This window comes from Lissotriton helveticus, chromosome 3_1, assembly GCF_964261635.1.
Source record: "Lissotriton helveticus chromosome 3_1, aLisHel1.1, whole genome shotgun sequence".
Lineage (NCBI taxonomy): Eukaryota > Metazoa > Chordata > Amphibia > Caudata > Salamandridae > Lissotriton > Lissotriton helveticus.
The window spans coordinates 408,419,608-408,442,456 of NC_136061.1; the positions used below are offsets into that span (position 1 = coordinate 408,419,608).

The window sequence follows — 22,849 nt, forward strand, 5'->3', positions numbered from 1 at the left end:
CAGTCAGGCAGGACAAAATCCACCCCACCTCTTAGGCATTATGGCAGTACTCGTACTCCCCAACCCCCCCCCCCCCTTAACCTATCTCACAGGTATCGCTTCCCATCGATTCATTGATTAAATACAATCTTAACGGTTCCCAGATGACTTTCGGTCGCGACCGGACCTGCAGCTCCTCTACATAAGTGTTAATGTTGTCTCTGCAGTAGACTAAGTCAGATAACCAAGCCTTGAGCGTGGGCCTAGATCTGCCACCCCAAGTGACAGCCACTCTTCGCGCAGCCTGTAGCAATGCCAGCCTCACAAAAACACCAGTCACTCCACGAATATGCGGAACACAGCAAAGCAGGCATACCAGCGGTGTGTATTGCACATCTACTTCTACCATCTTCCGGATGCTGCTCACCACAGCGCCCCAGAATTCACCCACCTTCCGACAACTCCACGCCAGATGCATAAAATCTGCGTCATCGTGCCCACATCCGACGCAGCAGGCACTCTCCCGTAATCCGTATCGAAACAGTCTCACTGGGGTGTGATAAACCTGATGTATAAATTTAAAGTGAATAATCCGAAGATTACCATTCATAGAGAGAGTCCCCGTTAAAGCACAAATATGTACCCAGTTCTCTTCTGTAACGGGATTCGGCAGACAGTCATTCCATCGTTCCCAACTTTTATCAGGCGCCACAACTACCTCACTCCTAATCATCTTATATAGGTTGGAGATCAGTTTCTTATTAGCCAGTGTAGATATCACGAACTGTAGAGAGGCCAACTCAGGGGGCTCCTGCGGGGCTGTAGGGTAATGTGTTCGGATCGCATGTCTCAGGCGATGTACCGCAAATCTAAACAGAAGAGACTGAATGTTAATATATTGCAGCGCCTCGGACTCTATAAGGCCTCCCTGCGGGTAGATATCCCGCATACGCTCCAAGCCAGCCTCCAGTAGCAATCTCATGGATGGGGCCTCATGCGTAACCGACAGTGCACGGTGATGCTCCAGATACATAAGCGACGCATAAAGCGGCAGCTTCCCTGCTAAGCGCCCGATATTACCTCAGGCCGCTATCGTGGCATCCACCGCGTTGATTTCCACTTTTGGGGTACCACGTGCATTATGTGTGATAATACTATAAAGCGGAATCGGAGCGGCATCACCTTCTTCAACCTCGACATGAGTCGTGAAGGCGTGCAGCCTGTACCAGTAGGAAGCATACTGGGCTTGGGCACTTAAGTAATAGACATAAAAGTCTGGAGCATCAAAGCCCCCTCTTTCATAACACTTCGTGAGAACTGACCACCGCACTCTTGCATTCTTGCCTCCCCATACCAGTCAGATTAACTGGCTCCGAAGGGACTTAAAGAAGGACTTGGTGAGGACTACAGGAATATTCATAAACAAATAAAGGAATCGTGGCAACACGACCATCTTGACCAGCGCAATGCGGTCCGCCAGCGAGAGCGGCAGCCCGATCCAAACATCCACCCAATCTTCCTGTTTCGAACATGCCTTGCCATAGTTCTCGCGGACCACAAATACAGGGTCCCGGTGGACCCAGACTCCCAGATATTTGACTGGATCAGTGGTCCACAGTAGTGGAAACTCAAGGCTGGGCTTAGGTGTGCATGCCGTTAACGGGATGACGTATGACTTATCCCAGTTGATGCGAAGTCCAAATATGTACCCGAACCGGACATATTCTCGGAGTATTTGCGTTAAAAATTTTACTGGCTCCCGCACATAGAGAACCATATAATCGGCATACAAGGGTATTGCAACCGGTCTATGATTAAAATTAAGTGCAGCTTCCCTGTGTCTTTGCCGGACCACACAGGCCAGCGGCTCCAGGACTATCGTGAACAGCAATGGTGACAGAGGACAGCCCTGCCTAGTGCCTCCCTCAATCTGAAATGGCTCGGACGTCAGCCCACCTACACGTACCCTCGCAGTCGGCGCTGTGTATAGCAATTTAATCCACTGCACGAAAAGCGGGGGAAGCCCATGCGTCGCAACACTCGATATAAATAAGGCCATTCCACTGAATCAAATGCCTTGGCCGGTCCAGCAGTACCGCCACCGCTTCCAGGCTAGGATCCATTACATGAAACATTGAAAAAATTGTGCGCAAGTTGTGTGAAGTGGACCTGCCCGGGACGAAGCTGCCTGGTCAGGCAGCACCAGACCCTGCAGGAGAGGCTGTAACTTATCCGTAAGGATCTTAGCCAAGATCTTAGCATCAATGTTAATAAGCGATAGCGGTCGATAAGACTCACAACGCTCCGTAGCCTTATCCTTTTTAAGGAGCGTAATGACTAGTGCCTCGCTTAAAGAAGAGGGAAGTACCCCGCTCTCATACGCCTCAGCATACATTTCCAGGAGGTACGGAGCCAGCAAGTCGGCATATTTCTTATAGAATTCAACTGTAAGTCCATCGGGACCAGGTGCCTTGCCGCTGGACAGCGCAGCTATCGCTGTCTTGATATCTTGTTCGTCTATAGGTAAGCATAAATATTTTCTCTGCATGTCAGAGAGCCAGGCGCATGCAATGTCATCTAGGTACATCTCAAAATCCTGTGCCGTAGCGGAGAAACGCGACGCGTACAGTCCTGCATAAAAGCTTCGGAATTGTTCAACAATATCTCCAGGTCTATAATGCTCACCCCCCGTCTCATCGACTATCCTATCAACTCTGGGCTGGTCCAATCTCGCCTTAATCTTGAGCGCCAGTGTGCGACCCGGCCTACCTGCCTCACCATAACGTCTCGCTGTGTGTCTTCTAGATAAGTATTTTATCTCTGTGTCGGCTAGGTCTTCATACTCTCTGATCAGCCCTTGTATGCTAGATAGTGTCGCCTCCCCCGGTGTGACCGAATACTCTCTCTCTAGCATACGTAATTGGCTTTCCACCCGCTGAAGCTGCGTGCGAATATCCTTTAGTATGCCCGCCGCCGTCCCTATGCAAACTCCCCTAATAGTAACTTTGAAGGCCTCCCACAGGGTGGAGGATTCTTTCACAGATCCCTTGTTTAATGTGAAATACTGTACTATGGCCTCCCTGACCGTCGACTCAAAAAGTGGATCAAGGAGCGCCTCGGAGCGCAACCTCCAAGTAAATGGACGCCTTACTGCCCCAGGCACTGTCACTTCCAGGACAACCGGACTGTGGTCCGACAGCGTCCGAGCCATGGGTGTCACCTCAGCCACCCATTCATTACCTACGCCCCGACCAGCCAGTAGTCCAGACGCGACCAGCTGCCATAAATAGGCGTGGCGTGCGTACCCTCTCTCGCCCGTGGGTGCCGTTCTCTCCAGGCATCATAGAGTCCAAATTCCGCCATGGCCCTGACTATGCTCTTGGCTACCCTAGGAGTCCTATGCGAGATTGGGTTAGATTTGTCTAATGTCACGTTCAGTGTGATCTTTAATTTGGCAGGATACAGCATAGCATAGGGCACTGCCGATTCTCTCAATAGCTTTTTTGTCGGCACAAATTCTTTGCGCGCTGCTTGCACCGCAGGTGTATAGTCAGGGGAGAATGATAGTTTGTCTCCTTTATACACAACCGGTTCCTTAGCTCGAGCTTCCCTGAGGATGGCGTCTCTGTCAGCGTAGTTTAGGATCCGGGCAATAATGAGATGTGGGGGCGCGCCCGGCTTGGTCCGTGGTCCCAGTGAGCGATGGGCCCTCTCCACTATCATCACTGACGACAAGGCCGGTCCAAACAGTTTGCGCAGCAGTCCATCCGCAAAGAGCTCCATTTTACTTATGGGCGTGGACTCCGAAAGGCCAATGATGCGAACGTTGTTTATGCGCGACCGTGCCTCCAAGTCCTCGTTCTTAGCACTTATCACCGCCAGCACCTTCTCCATCTGGAGGAACTGTGTTCGCATCTCAGCCTGCGTATCATGCCCGTCCGACACTCTGTCTATTGATTTCATTCCCGCCCGTAGTTCTAGGAGGATGGTTCTCATGTCGTCCTCTGCCCCCTCAGCTTGGCCCGTTGTACTCTTGGTGTCCTCCGACTCACTCGGACCATCCGTAGCCCGCGTCAGCCTCTTGTTCTCAAATTGAAGTTTCGCTTGCCTCGGCTCAGACTTGCCCATTGTGAATCAAGAGCCGGCCGCACCCTCTCAGCATGCCCCACCGCAGTGTCAGACTCAATGGGCACTCACAGGTAATATAACCTTCCCGAGGCCCGCCCTAGCAATTGGCACACCAGGTAACACAGCACTTTGTCTTCACAGCAATTGCCTCCACTCTCTCTGGCAGGGGCACACCCCTCTCCCAGCCAAGCTGAACTTGGGAGCTCTCTCCAACGTCTATTTGTGCAGCAGCGCCAGGGACTGATGTGACCCAGCAGGGCCCACACTCGTGTCAGGGGCAGGATCACGCCACCAGGACCTCCAGAGGGCTCGCAGCTCGTGCCCCGGACCCAGAACCGCGCCCCCAGCGCCACTCCCACGCTAAGGACACCCACCGGGAGCCACCTCCCCCACTCGTCCTATGTGAGGACAGCAGTGGGGCACAGTCAGCCCCCAAGAGCAACCCCAGATGCGGGAGAAAACACCAGGACCCGCCATCCAGGACGCCGAGCCTAGCCAGAGCCGCCACCCGCCGCAGCCGACCCACACAGACAGCCGAGGCACCAGCCCTCACACGGACCGAGCGCCCCGCCTGACCCACGCAGGCAAGGCCCACCAGGCACAGCCCCGACCAGCTCCCCGCTTACCTCTGGCCAGCAGGCCCGCCCAGGGCCAGGACATCCGAGCCGGTCAGCCGCCGCTTCTCCAGCCGGCCTGGGCCCTTCAATCTGTTTCGCGGGTCCCCCGCAGAGCGGCAACACAGGCGTCCGTCTCCGCGGGCAACGGCTGCTCCACACGTACGTCCATTGCGCCCTTGCAGGTACAGCGTCCAGTGATGCCCGCCAATGCCACCAACACACTAACGATCGATCCCGCACCACAGGTCGGAGAGTGCCCACTACCTTCCCGGCGGCCGCCAAGGGTCTCCATGGCCCCGTAGATGATGGGCCAGCCAAGTCCACGTCCACCAGTGCGCGGCACTCACAGCCCGATCACAGAGGCGCCGCCATTTGCTGGTCACACTCGCCTGTACTTTCTCGGCAGTCTACCGGTCAGCACACGGGGATACTAGGCATCAAAGTTCACCAGCTTGCTCAGTTAATCATCCCCATGCCTCGGGGAAGAATCAGCGCCCGCGGGGGGGGCAAAAAGGAGGGTATTTGCTCGGTTAATATTCCGGCGCGCGGAGCTCCCTCAAATGGCAGCCATTCCGCAACGCGCCTTAGCCACGCCCCTCCAAGTGGAGGTTGTATATCCCATACCCTCTCCACCTTCATGGAGAATTGTAGTAGGAACTGCATGATCTCTTTGACAGCCCGGAGATCCTGCTTGAGGTCAGCGAACTTCTCCTCAAGGAAAGGCCCGTTAGAGCACTCCTCAGCCACCCCAGTAAGACGAGGGGAAGGATCCTGAAGTGTGGAGGGAATTGGAAGGTACAGTAGGTCCCTTACCACAGTTACAAGGCGAAGTGAGTAGTTAAGAATCATTGTGAACATGTACATTTGTGAGAAGATAGAAAACTGAGAGTACTTGATCTAGCTTGCCCTCACAAATTACCAAATACATTTGTGAGAATCATTCTGACAACTTCCAGAAACTAATAAGTCAATAGAAAACAATGAGAGTTTGAATCCAGGAATACCTATGTATAGTCCCATATTTTCTGAGCTAGTTGATTTAGATGCATCATGAATACCAATGGGGACATTGGTAGCCCTGTCAAGTTATGTGCTCTATATAGTTATTGGCGAGTCCCTGTCATTCACCCATATAAAAGTAGTGGGGCTGGCATATCTAGCCATGGCCATGTTTTGAAGTGTCAAGTTGAAGCCCCGATCGTGCAGCAACTAGCCAAGAAAACCGCAACTAACTCTATAAAATGCTTTATCAAATGTATAGTTTCTCTTTTTTATGTTTATTTCACATGGCACATAGTAGAGAGACGGGGTGACAGAAATGCAATCTAATGACAGAAGCCCCAGCTTCTGTCATTAAGGGTGTCACTGCACCCGTAAGTTCAAAACTGTTAACCTCCCAAATTATTATTCCCAAGAATCCTGACCAATATGTTTTTTAATGGAAGGGTAGAGTCCTGGAGCCTTTCCCAGCTTCACACTTTTTTTTTTTTTGTAAAGTCTGTTTATTGATTTTGTAACATACAAAACAGACCAGAACTACAAACATACATGGGTATGGAGCCTTGAGACATTAAGATAGCATTCACAACAATGAGCAATGACAGTATACAGCAGTGCAAAATCATAAGCAGCATCGCCATTTGATTCTCAGGGTGAGTGCAGTGCACAATGATTAGAGGAAATGTCAAAGGAGGAGTATGCATGACATGGAGGGCACAGCGTAACAGTGTGGATGAGGATGTAATGCCAGTACCTGATGATGTGGGCATAGTGATAGCGGGCAGAAGTGGACCACGCTAGTCAGCAGGGCATAGGAGAAGCGAAGAGTCTGTGGAACTCAATCAGAGGTCCAATCAAAGGAGAGCGCAGCGATGATCAAAAAAAAAAAACACCCCCTCAAACGGCAGTATGCTCCTGATTGATATCCCTCCCTGGGTTGTTGTCCCCATCTGCTTGAGCTAGTAAGTAGCCTACCAGAGGCCCCCAGATGTCTTTGGGTTGACTCGAAATCGGTAGTAGCTCAGTGAAAGTTATGTGTTGCTCTTGGCAATAGGTCATATCCGCAAGCCAGTCTTTGAATTTGGGGGCTCTTCCCCGACTCCAGCGGCATGCCACTCGTCGTTTCTCTAGGAGCAGTGCAATATCTAAAAATTTCCTACAGGTCTTAGGGACATGTGGTGTGTGTCCAAGGAGCATAAGCAATGGGTCAGTAGGTATGGCTTCTCCGGTCATTGACATGAGGGCGTCGTGTACTTGTTGCCAGTAGAGGCGAACAGGGGGGCACTCCCAAGCAAGATGCAGGAAACCCGCACGTTCTGCGTGGCAACTTTCGCACCTGTCGTTATCGATCAGTCGGAACCTATGTTTTTTAACCGGGGTGTAGTACAACCTCTGCAGAAATTTGTAGTGTATTATCTTGAGTCTACTACCAGCCGATATTCGGGCCGTGAGGTTGCAACAATATAGCCATTGCTCATCGGTAATTTCGATTGCTAGTTCAGAAGCCCAGTGCGAACGAGCCCTGGCTTCAGGCATCGGGCCGCTCGCCCTGAGAGTACGATACATGCCAGATACTAGATGCGAACCATCCTGTGAATTTAACATAAATTGAAGTGGAGACAGGACTTCAGGTTCACTGGGGAAGTCAGGCAGGATGTCTTTCATCCCTTGACGCAGGCGCAAATAGTAAAATACCTCGAGCGGGGTACGTGCGTGAGTAGTGAAGAACAGTTCCGCAGATTTGAACTGACCAGTCGAGAAGAGGTCACCCCAACAGGCGATTTGCAAGCGTTCGCAGAGCCGCTGAAATCCTCGTTCCTGCAGGAGCGCAAGTTTAAGGTGATATGTCAGTGGTAGTCTAGGGGAATATATTAGGCCGCATTGCAGCCTCTTGGCTATACGGCGCCAAGCATCCAGAGTACTTGTAACGGAGGTATACGGTGTCGTTATGGATGACTCCGAGCAATGGAGAAGTCCATTGAGGGGGAGAGGATGTAAGCTTCACACTTTTAATAGCTTTGATTACCCCTTACAAGTTGATTGGGTTGTCCAGGGAAGTCTTGTTGGTCTGCCTTTAGCATATCTACGCATGCCTGTCTCATACATTTTTTTCCACCATTCTTGGGGTATTTTTTCTCTGATACGAATATTCTTTTAGTACCATTAAAATGCCTCATGGTTTCCGGAGTTATTCCCATACCCCTCCGACCCCTAGTCCTTTAATGGCAACTACAAACATTTCAGCCTGGCTCTGCCTAATTGTTTGCACCAGTGTCCTCCCAGCTCTTTGCTACTACCGCCGTAGTATTTTTGTTTAACTCTTATTAAGAAATATTCTTTTATTGAGCTCATCCAGTTGCAGCTTTCTCCTCACTGGCAAAACATAGGCCATCATTTTTGTGATGATGTCACCTTGGGTCATGCTTCAAACTCCGTCTATGGAGAGTAGGCAGTGTTCCTTCTCTCGCTTTCTTTAGCCTAACAAGTTCCTCAATGCAGGACCCCCTCACCACTGCTTTTTGAGAGCCCCAGACCATCGACAAACTTCATTCTCCGTGTCAATAAATTGAAGATATAATGGTTTTCCAAACAACGGGGTCTTTAAGAAGAAAACCTTTGAGGTGCTACATATGGTCTCTAACTAGTGATGCCACCTCCATTTAATTATGCAAGTGACTGTGCATGGTCCTAAATGTTATCACCATATCCTCTGCTTCCAAGAGGGTAGGGCCCAAAACGCGATCCACTAAGATATCAGTTCTAGTGTAAGTTCTATGGGCTGCGTGATGATGGTGCAAAACCTCTCCTTAATCAACCTGATCTGCTTCCTATAGTCACCTACTCTGCTGTCTCAGAAAGCTCAACTAGGCCCCAGACCTTTAACCCGATTTGTTCCTCAGCTACCCAACGCCAGGTTTCAGCACCCACCCAAAATAAGGGTTCCTGTTGGCAGACTAATTAACCGCAAAATCATTAGTTGAAATAAACCTTGTTCCTGGTTAAGGGCAGAGATAGCTGCTACGTAAATTGACTGACCCCGCCCTCCCCCATGAAACATTTGACGAGCCAGTAAGACTCTTTTTTTATGAAAAGGATGCTTGCATTGAGAAACATGCCAGAGGGGAGCACAAAATACCAACTCATTTCAACTTTGTTTTAGCGAGGCAAAGAATTCTTTGGGAAATTGGTAAGTCAAACACCTCATATCTCAGGAAGCAAGTGAGTCATGGATAAAATACATATTCCTCTTTCTAATTTACAAGCCCTAAGGATTACTGTACTCCTGCTTGTGGTGTTAAGACCTCAAACTTTTAAGATGTAATGGTAAGTGATTTATCCATCAATATGCTTTAAAAACATGCCCAACCCAGCTCGCCTTTTCCCAACCACATCACAGTCTTGGGGAGACTGGGTCCTCTCTAGCAAATGTTAGTTTTCTCTCCATTAAGACATTCCAATTACCAGTTTGCACAGTGATCTCATAAACTCCCCTAAAACTAGATTACTCTGCCCAGCCCTCCTCAGAATTCTAACCTCACTGTGGAACCTCCCATCCGAGACACAAAAGACCAGAGGAACAAGTAGACACATATTTACAGGATTTAAATGTGACCAAACTTCACACCTTTTTTGTGACTCCTGCCTCCCTGGAACTTCCACTGCCTCAAATAAGCTATAAAAGTTCCTGTCTAAAAATTGCTCTATGAGACAACAGATGAAGGTATAATGTGGGGCCAAATTAGATCTGAGAAAACCAGATATATTACCAGACAAATAAACATACGACTGTATATATACATAACAAACAAATCTCAACCCCGGGGTATTCAATAGCCCCTGAATATTAGCACATGAATACAAACGAATGAATAAAATCACAGATAAGTGTAACCATTAGATACTCCATCCCGTCTTCCAATTGTTTACGGTATATATGGCTGTTGCCCTAGTTGCATGTACAGTCAATCTTAGGAGATAGTTAGGAAATGTTCAACACTGAGGACAACTTTAGCCTCTGTTTCTTTGGTGTGTCTCCCAAATATTACTTTTCAAGAATCCGATTCAGAGTGCTCCTCCAATAGAAGGTATTGGCGCGTTTTACCATTTCAATACGATCCTCTTCAGGACAATAAAAGAACAAAAGCACCTATTAAAATAGTATTTACTAATTGTAACCTCATTTACGGCGCATACTTGATTATGGTGCATCCAATTAATGGATGCAAGTGAACCTTTAACATGCAGAGCCGATAAGTACAGTAAACTTGAAATTAATTTTAGAAGGGGAGATGTGTCATGTATTGCTGAGAAAATGGTGCTGTGAGGGCATGCGGACATCCTTTCTGTGAAGTAAACTCATTTATGGGACGTGGCCTCCAATTATGAAACCTGCGAAATTGATATGTCATGTCGCATAATGCTTGTACCGATCATGTGCTCAGGCGCTGTATGATTAAAGTGCAACACACCCATTACAAAGAGCTGGTATACCTGGGCTTGTGCACAGTGGCCAAAAAGCGAAAAGTAATGGTGACAAAGTTATAAGGAACCGACGGGCACAAAGCACTCCCTTATAAAGAGTCGTGAAGGTGCTTGGGGGCGATACAATCGAAGGTGACCATAATGATATATTGATGTCTCTCCGTTGAAAGGAAAGAAGGCAGGTCACGTCGTTAATCGGTGTCCGTCGGGCTCACCAGCGGGGTTCCCCCTAGCCCACATTTTAGGGGGTCTTACATCTAAGGACAAGTTAAAGACTGGTGAAAATCGCACTGTCAATGATGAGAAGAAAAGACAAGCCAACTGCAGAGAAAAAGAAAATTGCTTCTTCTCCCAGTCCCCTAAATAAAGTTCTTCATCCAGAGTATAGGCCGGGACTGGTACAGTTCCCGAGAAGTGGAAATTCACCCTAAAGTCCTCTTCATCACCACCGGCATGAACTCAAACCTGAGTTGCAGAATTCAATTAAGGAATTACAGGGAAAGGTAATCAGACTGAAAGGGTGTCTGCCAGCCCCAAATAATGGCCAAAGGCGTTGAAATTAGTTGATCCATCACAAGGGATCTAAATGCCCTACTACCTGTTTCTAAATAAGGACGCACAGTTGTACTAACACAAGTATTGTACTTGGACAGACGCTGAGAGACTGCCCACAGGTTAACAAAAGCCTAGACCTGAAGGGGCGGGAGGGGTGCATTGTGGCAGGCAGCCGCCTGGTCTTTAAACTACTTGGGTTCCTATCTCTATGTGAGACAAGGGCAATGTATTAAAAAGCGTAGTACTGGGAGTGCGTCTACAGGAAAGAATAGCTAGGAGCAATTCTTACTCAAATGTCTGCTCCGGCGGTCGCTCGTGGCTTTACCAGCAAGGATCAGAAACAATCAGTGTGGCAGTCACAGCGGGTAAGGCGGAACCATCTGAGGTTGGCCTACTTGTGACGGAGAGGAGCAAGGACACCACTAAAGTGAGTGACTTATTGTTGGCCAGATTGGATTGTGTTCGCATGCACAAACTCATCACCTATCGTGCTCACGATACATGATCCTATCTTCCAATCCATTACCGTGTCTAAAACATTAAAACCAATGTACAATAAATTAGTGTACAAATGAACCAAAGTACTTCAACAACGTTGAAACTTAAAAAGTCGCCCAATATCAAATTGCAGTGTCCGATCAAGCATCTAGTACAAAAACATAGTAAACCAGAGCTGTCAACAAAACATGACATATTAGTCTGTGAAGAAAAATATCCCCCTCATTCCTTCATCATATATGCAGAATGGACTATACAATGGGAATACTGAGGGCAGGGTAAAACCAAATGTAATCCGAATGATGCCTGCACTCCATCCATATCTTTTAGATCAGTGCCCACGTCTCATCTAACTCATTCAGACTCGTTGTCGCTGTCCCAAATCCTTCTATCATCCTTGCTTCAGTCTTGTTTCAAGTGGAACTGCTTTCTGGTTTCTCTGTTCAGCAAAGAGCACTGACCACTGGATGTAATTTTTTGTGTGGTTTAAATTTCTATAATGTTCAACAAAGGGTGCACCTAGTACTCTGCAACATAGCCTTGATCTGTGCTGTAATAGCCTGATCTTTACAGGCTTGATAGTCTGACCTATCTATATATGTTAATTTACACAGACCCTGTACACAATACACAGCATTTTTCGTGTTGCAATTGGATTATTTTACTGATGGTGTGTTCTGCATTATATTCTTGACGTGGTTAGCTTTAGGGTTTACGTGATGACACATCAGGGAGTTGGTCTCTGGGCATGTTTAAGGAGTAAGTAGTGTCCCTCTAAGGGTAAACAAAGCTCGTTTTGACGCAGCTTTATCCAGTTTCCTGGGATACCCTTTATCAACCAGTTTGTTGACTAATACTGTTGCATTATTAAAATAGTCATCCCTACATCAAGAATATAATCCAGAAGAACTGGAAAACCTTAAGTCCTTTGGGATTTCCAAACCAATGTTTTCATTCAGAAAGATGAGGAATTCTTGTAATTATCTGGTGAGAGCTGCACCCCCGACAGAGAAGAACAAGCATTTACAATGCAACGGTTTCGCCTTTGTAAAAGTGCTAAATAGTGAAATGGTTCGGATACAGGACATAAAGAGAGTGTGCAGCCATCAACAGAAACAAGTCACATGTTAGAAGATAACACCTACAAAAAATTCACCTTGCATAATGATTGATAGATGCCAGCACAGTGTGTTAAATAAAGCATCCTATGGTGTAACTAAACCCAACGCATTTGGTAAAAAGAAATATCCTTGAACCATACAATGGAAGGCAACCAAAACGTGAAACTAGCTGTGCTACTTAAAACATGAGGGTATGGGGATTCCCACCAATCAAATAAGTCTCACTCAGTTTAATCAATACATGGAAGCATATGTGAAATGGGAGTATAGGGCCTCCAAGCCTGTGGCAACATAAGCATGCCACATCCCACAACATCCGCCAATATCTGAATGTGTGGTCTAGGCCTGGAACAATAAATGTATGGGGGGCATTCAGACCAACAAATAGGTACAGGGGTGCTTCATTGCCTTTCTGATGAAGCCCATGGACCTGTACCAATGGCAGACCCAAATCAATTGAGAGTTGAGGGGACCTATGACAATACAAACTTTGCAGCACTTTAGTCCTGTACCAACTGCTGTGCGAGAGCATCCAGGTCCTGTCACTACATGCACTGCAACCCTTCCCTTCAGAGTTGTGCGAAAAGCACGGGGCCCTGTCTAGACTGGGATAAGGGGTTTCAAATGGCCACAGACAATAGTATTAGGTACCACCTAAGGCCAGTGGTAAGGACTGCATGGGTGCTCCAGCTCACGAACCAATGATGGGTACCATTGGCCTGTTCCAACAGTGCACATAAGTACAATCTGTTCTGTGCCTGTTGAACGGTACACCCAGATCCAGGTCATTTAGGGATACTGAAGCCCCAGGACATGAGCCAAGTGACTCATGGGAAACGACCACCAGCCTACATATACGCTACCTATAAAACAAGCTGGTCTGTACACTGTGGAATTGAGAATACCCAGAACCTCAGCCAATGGGCTATCCCAAAACAAGCACTTCAAAGCACGTTCTAGTGAATATAAAGGAAGAACTGTATCTTTCTTAGCTAGCAGTATACGTACAGTAAGCGAGGTAGATTATAGTTTGGACCGTGCGCCTGTTTACGTAATATAGCACTTAGTTTCCAACCATAAGATTTCGTGCAATAATGCAGCGCATTCGGAGAGTCAAAGTCCTGATTCACTTCAATCTCATCAGTTCGATTAATGCATGTGAAAACACTAATCTTTGAAAACAAATTCTATGTAACGGCACCAGTAATGCTACTGCCAAAACTTCCAGTGTCTCCGTTTTTGTGCAGCAATTAGAACATATTGGGTGCATGAATGGCAACACTGCTCGGTTCTAAGAGCCAGCCGCTCAGCTACAAGAGGACCTGCCTGCAAAGGTCTGTCATACCACGTAACCCACCCACTTCAAGAGGACTCGCACATCCCACCAGTCTGTCACCCCCTCCTAACATAAATCCCGTAATCCATTCCCAAAGACCAGCCGCTCGCTCACCCAAGACTGGGCCCCGGCCCGCTTCATCTATTCCCAGGCAACACGGCTCGCTGACACACAAAGGAGGCACAGCAGAGCTGAGCCTGCTGCTGCAGCTGTTGTCTTTCTCAAACTCGCTCAAATCCATAATGCAGACACACAGTCAAACTCCCGCGCTCAGGACGGAGAAGGATGCAAGCACTGCGCACGCTCGAGGAAGTAGAACGCTCCTTCCCTGAGCTCGAATCTCTTTTTTTTTTCTGTCATTGTGCACGGCGGACATTTTGGAACTGGAATGTTAGCGTACAACTTAATTGAAAAGGCGGGCATTGGCCAGCCCTCATATGTAGAATGTTCCCGTACGACGTCTGAAAAAAGAGCTAGAGTGCTAACGTATCTCGTAGAATATGCACGCGGTGATCGCCATTCTGCTGTACAGTCCAACTCTAAACGTCGACTTACATATAAAAGTAAGTTTCACCGTTCTCTTTAATATGTACTTTTTTAATATAACATTTTTATTGGAATTTAAACCTTTGTGACGTGAATAAAGCACTGTCCAGAAAAATAAACACAGTACAGTTTCATGTCCATGCTTTCTCTAAATACTTTCTTGGTTACAAGCCAAAAAACAAGTCAGGTCCCGGGCCGTGCTGTGATTGGCTGACGTCACAGGGGTGTCCCGGGCCGCCAGCCAATCACAGCGCGGCCCGGGAATGACGTCACGGAGGTGTCCCGGGCTGGCAGCCAATCACAGCGCGGCCCGGGACAAAGGGGCGGGGCTTAAAAAACACCGCGAAACGCCCCCGAATCGCGTTTTCAAGAGAAAGCGTGATTGACAGCCTCTGTCTCCAAATGGCTAGCCTCCATTTATGGAGCTAGCCAATGGGAGACCGAGGCGGAACCAAAGTCAATATGTAGGATCATGAGGTTTGCCGTGGGAGGAGCAACTGCTACGCAGTTGCAACTCCCAGGTCGAAACCTAAAAATGACCTGCATGAAATGCATGGCATGCCACCTGTGAATGGGCATTTCAAATGTAACAACTGTACTGCCTGCCAGTTCACAAATGACTCTAAATCCATCATTAATAATCGTAAAATACAACATCAGAATTTCTTTCCCAGTTGCAACACGAAAACTGTGTATTGTTTGAGTGAGGCAACGGGCTTGGGGAGGGAGCATAAGTTAAAGTTGAGCTTGTTGTGTTTGGAGAGAGAGAGAGAGACACACACACATTGGGCCATATTCACAAAGGGCCTCTGCACTCGTGGCGGTCCCCCGCAGTACTGGCTCGGGGCCCACAGTTGTGGCAGGACCTCTGCATTACAGTTTCTCATTGCGGTGGTTCCGCCACATCTTTGTGATTCTGGCCCATTGTAGTTAGAGCAGTAGGAATGCAGCTTGTGCGTGGGTTGTTTGGTGGTATTAGAAGGTCCCCAAAGAGAGGAGCTGTCGGGACCAGTGAAGAAAATTGCCTTCAGCCTAGTGTCTAGAAGCTCTGAGTGAGTGTAAGTGCGCTGGATGGGACGCTGGATGGCACAACAGGAAGAGTGGCCGCCTGTGTCCCAGACGAGGAGCGGACAGGTATAACAAGCATTTACAATGCAATGGTCTCTGCATTATTAAAGGTAGAGCTATTGGCATTGCTCATGACTTTTTTTCATAACATAAATAAATGGTATTGTCATACGACACACATTTAATTTTCTTGCACTTGGGCCCCAGACAGAGGGCTACGCTACTGGTAACCAGATGACTCCCTCTCACTGAAAGAAGAAACACCTTCGCCGAGCTTACATTTAACAATCAGTGCATTCTGGGACTTGTAACAGTGGATGACACCGAACTACCATTTAAATTAAGGTGGCAGATTATGGAAGTCTGAGTAAAGAAAGTACATGAAAAAGGGCAGAGTCATTCGGCATCTGGTGAATGGACACCACTGTTCTCTTACGTGTTCTTGAATAGAAATCTTAGACGTCAATCATTCCTCTGAGGAGGCAGATCTTTTCTCGACTGGGGTCGGGAATCTTTGTGACTGGGAGGAACTCTCCTGCTGTCGAAGAGCAGAGACGAGAGAGAACCTGCTGGATACAGAAGACATTGCATTGCAGCCTGGGGGCAGGATTGCTGATGTGGCAGTGAAGAGAACATCTGTAAAAACAGCATCTCTACCGACATAAATGTACACATCCGAACACGGCCCAGAAGGTTGATTCACTGCTCCGGTCCGGCCCTCTTGGGACAAAGGGAGGTACTGCAGGGTATATCGTTAAGTATTCCGGCAGCCTCCTTCACCGATGCAGGGGGTGAAAAGCGGGCTCGTCTGCTGTCCGTGTGTGCTCTGCTGGAGGGGAGTGGGGGCACTTTGCAGGGGTCAGGGGCAAGGGGAGACGCCCATGCTTGCTGTAAACACTGGCAACACAATAAGAGGAGTATTTTAAACGGCACAAACGGGGGCAGAGGCTCGAGGCTCACCTTCACTGCGGTGAAACAAAATGGCGGCCTCAAGCTTCTGAATTTTTCGGAATCGGGGGCGTGGTTTTGTGGTTCTGAGTGACAGGCAACGTCACTGTCTAAAGAACGCAAAAAATCACGCCCCCAAATCCGAAAAAGACGGAGCTTCTTTTGAGGGACGGCTCTCTCCTCCAATGGCTGGCCTCTGTTTAGGAAGCCAGCCAATGGAGGAGAGACGAAAACAGAGGCGGGATAAAGCAGCCTACTAAGTAACATAAGATCTCTCTACTTCCGGTTCTGCCGAACCGGATAGTACCGAGACCTAAAAAGGCCTTGGGTAATTATACCTGGTGGTGTGTAAGTTTGTGGGGATCGGCAGGGCGTGTTGCATATCAGCTGTCAGCTCTGGCAAAGTGACTGGCTTTGAGGATCAGTAGAAAGTCAAAGGTAAAACAGAGCTCAGTGTCCTCTGTTTCTACCACATTAGTAGAATACTGGGAAATGGAATAGAAGGTAACTTAAATGGTAAAACCAATTAAAGAAACTTTGATGGATAGATTTGAATTGTATGTGGGGAGAAGCTGGTGCGAGAGATAGGACTTTCAAATAACTGGGCTGAATGTCGAAATATCGAAGTTGAGGTCTATACTCGTCTGACTCCAGAATATCAACTACCAATGTATTATCAAGGTAAGTATTCTTAAGGAAGTGTAGCTTTGCTCGTCTTAATTTCCCATCTTCTTACCTTGAAAATGTTCTAGTCGATATTGCATATTGAAGTATGCACAGTTCAATATGAAAAAAACTTGCTGTTCTGCTAGAACACCCATACTGACTGGGTGTGTGAATGCCTGAGCACAACAGAGGTGAAAATATTTTGATTCTTTGGTTGTTGAAGTGCCTGTGAGGCTGGGCTCCAGTCCCCAAAGAGTAGGTGTCCAAGGCAAATGCTTTTGGAGGGTCTCAGCCAGGGAGGGCCTTTCTAGAAGATGCGATTGCTAGATGGGATGGCACGAGGCTGAATTGAGCCCCCATTATTTGGATTTCACAAGGCCTGCTAGGTCCCACGCTATCTCTGCAGCCTAGGCCATTGCTGGATATGAGGAGGAGCCAACCGAACCCAATCTCCTAGTTTCTTAGCAACGCACTAACTCATAGTTAATCAATGCAATAGACCTCCAAAGTCAAGTTGGTGTCAATGGGGTTGGGAGTGCTCTGTCCAAAGAATAGATCGCATAGAAATGTTCAATAGCTCTTAGATAGCATAGCTTGACTGAATGTAGGTGCCTCCATGAGGGTCACAGGGTTATCTCTCACATCAGCTCACCATGTATCAGTTACCTCATTTGTGAGGTAGGTGCTCATATGTAAATGTAACCTATCTCTTTCAGATGCTTCAGAGCACTTCCCTGTCTACATTTATAAACAAAGAGTGGATTTGGGGTCTGAACTGATCAGCTGTAATTTTTCTAACCCAGTTAAAGCTTTTAAGGTAAAGGGTGTAGCACTGGGCAAGATTAGCACTCGGTTTCATAACGAAAGCATTTTCTTTTGCCTGCATCCGTTTATTGATGTTTTGGTTATGGCAAGCAGGGAACTAATACTGCATATCTATATAACATATGCCAATTATATTGATGTTGAGATCAAGTGTTGAAATCATAATTAAAAATGTGGTTGCACTAACTCAGTGTTATTTTATGTTACCTGTTAAGTGTGCCCTTAACAACAGGTCAAGTGAGCTGTACATGTATTCCAAAAGAACAGAGTAACACTAGGCACAGTTAACAGGGATATTTAAAGAAATGAAGCAAACTTTTAAACACAAAGAATTTGCCTACTACCACTTCCCAGAGAGCTATTACTTTTTAGCAGGAAGTTACGCCCAAGCTCCGTAAGACAAATGTTCTTCAGCCGAGTAGCCCTAGACTCTTCATCTATTAATTTACAAAGCAGTCTTAGCATGGAACATCATTTAGTGACTGTGTGTTTATCATTATTTCCCCAGTTGCTCGACCCCCCAACTTGGGGCTTGAATCCCAACCAGATAGTCCAGCATGCTGAGTGTAAAATGCAGTGGTATATGTGCAACCTGCAGGTCACAGGTTCAAATGCTGAGGGTAATGCATGGTAGGTTATCTCCCTCCCATTCGCGCTCTCAATTTTGAATGCTCTCTCTCTCTCTAAAAGATTCGAATGATATTTTGGTTAGCTTTCACACATTAAAAAAAACCTCAGACATTCACTTGGAAAAACTGTTAAAGTACAGTTATGGTTAGCAATTAAAACTGATAAACCACCAAAATATGTAAATAAAAATATCGGATGAAAATTATTTTGGCAAAATCATTGTTTTGATGATGCTTATAGTTATAACCAATGAATCAATGATATTGCACTTGAATCAAGTTTACTATGTCACTTTGAAGTGTAATTAATTCTGTGAACTAGTTTTGCCACATTTTCATGTGGCCATGTCTGAACTGGGGCGGCTTCGTGAGCAAAATAACGATGGATTAAACCCAGATCTGTGACTGGGGGTGAATGTTTTGCCATTGTGCAACATTCCGTCCATCATCTTGTGTGTTTTGTTGTTCACCCTAAGTGGGAAGGGTATGCCCAGACGTGGGTCCTGTGCTCAATACGCCACTGGAGTCAAGCTATCCTGGTTGAAGACGGCTGATAGCCAGAAACCGGTCCTAGGATGCTTGATTCCGGTCCAGAGAAGACCTGGCTTGGCAGTTTGGGCTGGACTGTTCCCATGAGGCACAGGGTCAAGACTGATTTGCATATGGCCATGTCTGAACTGGGGTGGCTTGGTGAGCAAAGTAACGATGGATTAAACCCAGATCTATGATTGGGGGTGAATGTTTTGCCATTGTGCAACATTCCATCCATCATCTTGTGTGTTTTGCACATTTTCATGTGAGACACTATATTATTTTACTTGGATGCAGATTCTGGTGTTCTGCTCATTTTACTCCTGCTCTGATCACCTCCCAGTCAGTGTCCTGCTGCAAGCCATGTCTCCTTTTGTGTCAGCAGAGCAAGCGCCAAGTTAATGTTGTCAAAGATTCAAACATGATAGAAAGTGTGTATTGTGTGTGAAGCTTCCGTCGTGCATCCAAGGTATCATTTTGAAGGACTTCCACTGGAAGTTCCATTGTAGCTGCGCTAATTTTATGAGCCATTGTTTAAGAAAATTTTAATTTTATGTTGAACATCTCTGGAGTGCAGTTGCTGAAGGATAAGGTGGAGAAGATGTCCTTAACCTTAAGAAATGGGTTAGTTCTAAAGATTTGAAACATTACAATGCTTTTTCTGGTATGCTAGTACGCAACCTTAATCATGATCATATCATGATGAATTTGCTGAATCTATTAATAGCTTTCGTGAATTGTGTATGAAAACTCTTGGATTTTGTAATCATGCGGGTTCATGTTTTTTATAGTGGTTTCAAGGGATGTTGTTGCATCAGCTTCTGCTGGGGGGACTTTCGATTTTCCTTCTGAGACTGTCCACCACTTGTCTTGGATTTCTTTTAAGCAGATGCTCAGTACTTTCTTTTTTTATTGAGTTTTATACAGCCCGAACTTGACCGGGTATCGGCTCTTTACATAGCGTCAGGTGCGTTACATGAGGACGCATTAATTTTTTGTTAGGCACGGGGAGATTGAGTGATTTGCCCACAATCACAGGATGTTCAGCATCATTGCCGAGACCCGAAAAGGGGCTCCCCAGACTCGAGGTCGACCGTCCTTGCAGTTAGGTCAACTCCTCTCCCCTTTGAGTTTGGCTCGGGGATTTGCCTAGACTTGTCTTATTATGGCTATTTTTGATGACCTTGTATTTTTGTATTTGGGCCTTCATTGGGATTCATGCATTTTCTCTGTACCTTCATTTATTACAAGTTCTGTATTTTAGTAATGTGTTCCCTATTTTTGCTCTATAAATCAGTTATTAATGCTTGCATATTTTTACTATTTTATTCTACTAAAGTGTGTATTTTTATGGTGAGTAGTGTTGTCTCCAACCACTAGAACAGCTGGAGATATTGCAGCCGAATTGATTTGATAAAATTCGAGGTGTTCAAAATATTGGGGTTCAGGTGATTATTAGGGTTAGGCTCCCACATGGTTATCTCCACAATCAGTAACTTGCACAGCTGACATGCAAGCCGTACCTCGCACACCAAAAGGCTGTTGGTATTTAATATTGGGTATTTGAGATTGTGTGACCCTAGCTACAAAGAGAGGTGTAGGTGCTTTCAAAGAACATGTTATCAGCAGGTGCGTCTGAATGCAGGGACGCTAAACATACGACAGTATTTAATAGTTCATTATCACAAACACCAGATCGTGATGAGAAGTTGGGAGACACCAACATTTTATTGTGAACATATTCTGGATCTTTCCAGAACACAGCCCTGAAAATAGGGTTTCTAGACCATCTGGCTCGAATGACTACATCAGTCATCATACAGCCCCATTGAGAAGTACTTGATTGAGATACTTTTCAGGTAACAATCAATTATGTGAAATTTCACAGGAATGACTAGTGAAAGACAAACCTTCTTTCATGATAGAAAGGCACACTCAAGAACAATAGGAAGCAATGGATATATTTAGAGATCTATTTGACAGTCAAAATCATATCCTAGTGCACACAGTATGTGTAGTAACTATTATGAAAATACACTATACTAGCTGCAATGTTACATGTAATGTGAACAGCAGAAACTATTACATCAATATTGGCTGTGTAACTTTATAAATATCCTACCCTTATAACTTTGGCTTGCTAGTCTAAATTTGACACCAAAAGAAAGAACGTAATTTTAAGTTTACAGATGGCTGATGCTTTTATATCTGCTTCAAACTATTACGTTACTGTTCAGTATAATAGCACATTCGTGTATTCTCGTTTGCGTGGGAAGGCAGGCTGTTAAGCACAGCAAGTGAAGGCTGAGTGTGTCCCCCGTTAGCCTTCAGCAGATGTAGCTGAAGTAATTCTGTATGACCTGTCTCCTCTGTCATTTGTCATGACGGCCCTCTCTAGCCCTTCATACTTTATTTCTAACTTATATAACATTTATTTGGTCATTGTTGCATCTTTCAGAATAAGCAATGAGCAGAAACAGCCCTGATGTCCTTTTACTTATTGTCGTTCTGTGAAAACCATGCCATTTAAATGATAATAAGAGGGAAATTCAGTAGCCAGTTTCAATGAAACTATGTTCAAAACTCAATAATAATTATTTCAGAACAGAGAATACAATTCAGATTAAATACTGTGACTATATTTGACCAAACTTAATATTACGACGCAATGAAAACATATTTAACAAACATATGTTCTATATTTGACACTCATACCTAAATGATTAACATTTGTAATCTAAAAACAAGAGGATAGTAGAAGAGGAAATATGATTATTATAATAATTGAGACATTCCTCAATATGGAAAGTAGTAAGCTAGTCACCAAGAACCAATTCTATCCATTACCCTACTCCTATAGCCAGTCCACCAATCCCTAGAAAGTGCTAAATCTAACTGACTGAAACTGACTCCAAGTTTACCTACCTGTGTCCTACTTCTGAGTAGTCTGACAGGACGGGGGCGTACCATGGTAGGTTTTTAACCCCTCCAGGCACACATTTTTAGTATTCTTAGGTCTTCTCTGTTCAACAAAGAGCACTGACCGCATGCATGTGATTTTTTTGTGTGGTTTAAATTTGTATAATGTTCAACAAGAGGTGCACCTAGTCCTCCGTAACATAGCCTCGATCTGTGCTGTAATACATTTTTTACAGGCTTGATAGTCTGACCTATATATGTTAGTTTACACGGACACTGTACACAATACACAACATTTTTCGTGTATCAATTGGATTAATCCAGTGGAACCCTTTCTAGCTTTTCCAACTCTTCTTCACTTCCAAATTCCTTCTTCACCCTTCCTTATTTTTTGCCACACATGGTGTTTACCTCCAATAATAAAAGCTTTCCTAGTTAATTGTGCTAGATGAAAATAGTGTTGATATGAATCATCTACTATGAGGGGCATGTTAAATGAACTTCCATCGATGCTTATAAAGATGTATGATATAATGAGGTTCCTGGGTTTGAAAGTAGTTAGCTACTTTTTTTCTTTTGTAGCTACTCGGGCCTAACGTTCGATACTGTGTTTACAGTTAAAATGCAAGATGCTAAATCATCATCTTTGCTGATCTGTTAATTTATTCTTTTCTGTAGGTGTACCACAGCAAGAGAGCCACACAGATGCGAAAAGGTGGACAAACCCTGAGCTCCAGCCTAGGGAAGAGCAACGGAAGCTGCCAACACCAGTGGAAAGACAGCGGCAGGTGCCAGCACCAAACATAAGTGAAACTCACGCTCCTCTGGTAATGTCACACATTTGCTAGTCTGCGTAGGAATGATGCACGCAGCATACCAGCACCTTTTCCAATTTAGACAGATACACCTCTTTAAAGAACACTACATCTCTAGGAAGTACATGCCCATTTCACCTCTGAACATCGAGCTAATCCTCATTGCCTGTATTTGTACCTTAAACCT

At 45.9% G+C, this 22,849-nt stretch overlaps 1 protein-coding gene across 7 annotated transcripts in view; it reads left to right on the forward strand.

Annotated features, from left to right (window-relative positions):
* LOC144822547 (caspase-8-like) overlaps positions 1 to 22,849 on the forward strand; it is a 235,519-nt gene that overhangs the window by 152,913 nt on the left and 59,757 nt on the right. For all 7 annotated transcript variants that reach the window (XM_078680206.1, XM_078680210.1, XM_078680209.1 and 4 more), the window contains one exon: positions 22,526 to 22,674. In XM_078680206.1, coding sequence (XP_078536332.1) covers positions 22,526 to 22,674 — 149 coding nt within the window. The remainder of the gene's footprint in view (positions 1 to 22,525; positions 22,675 to 22,849) is intronic.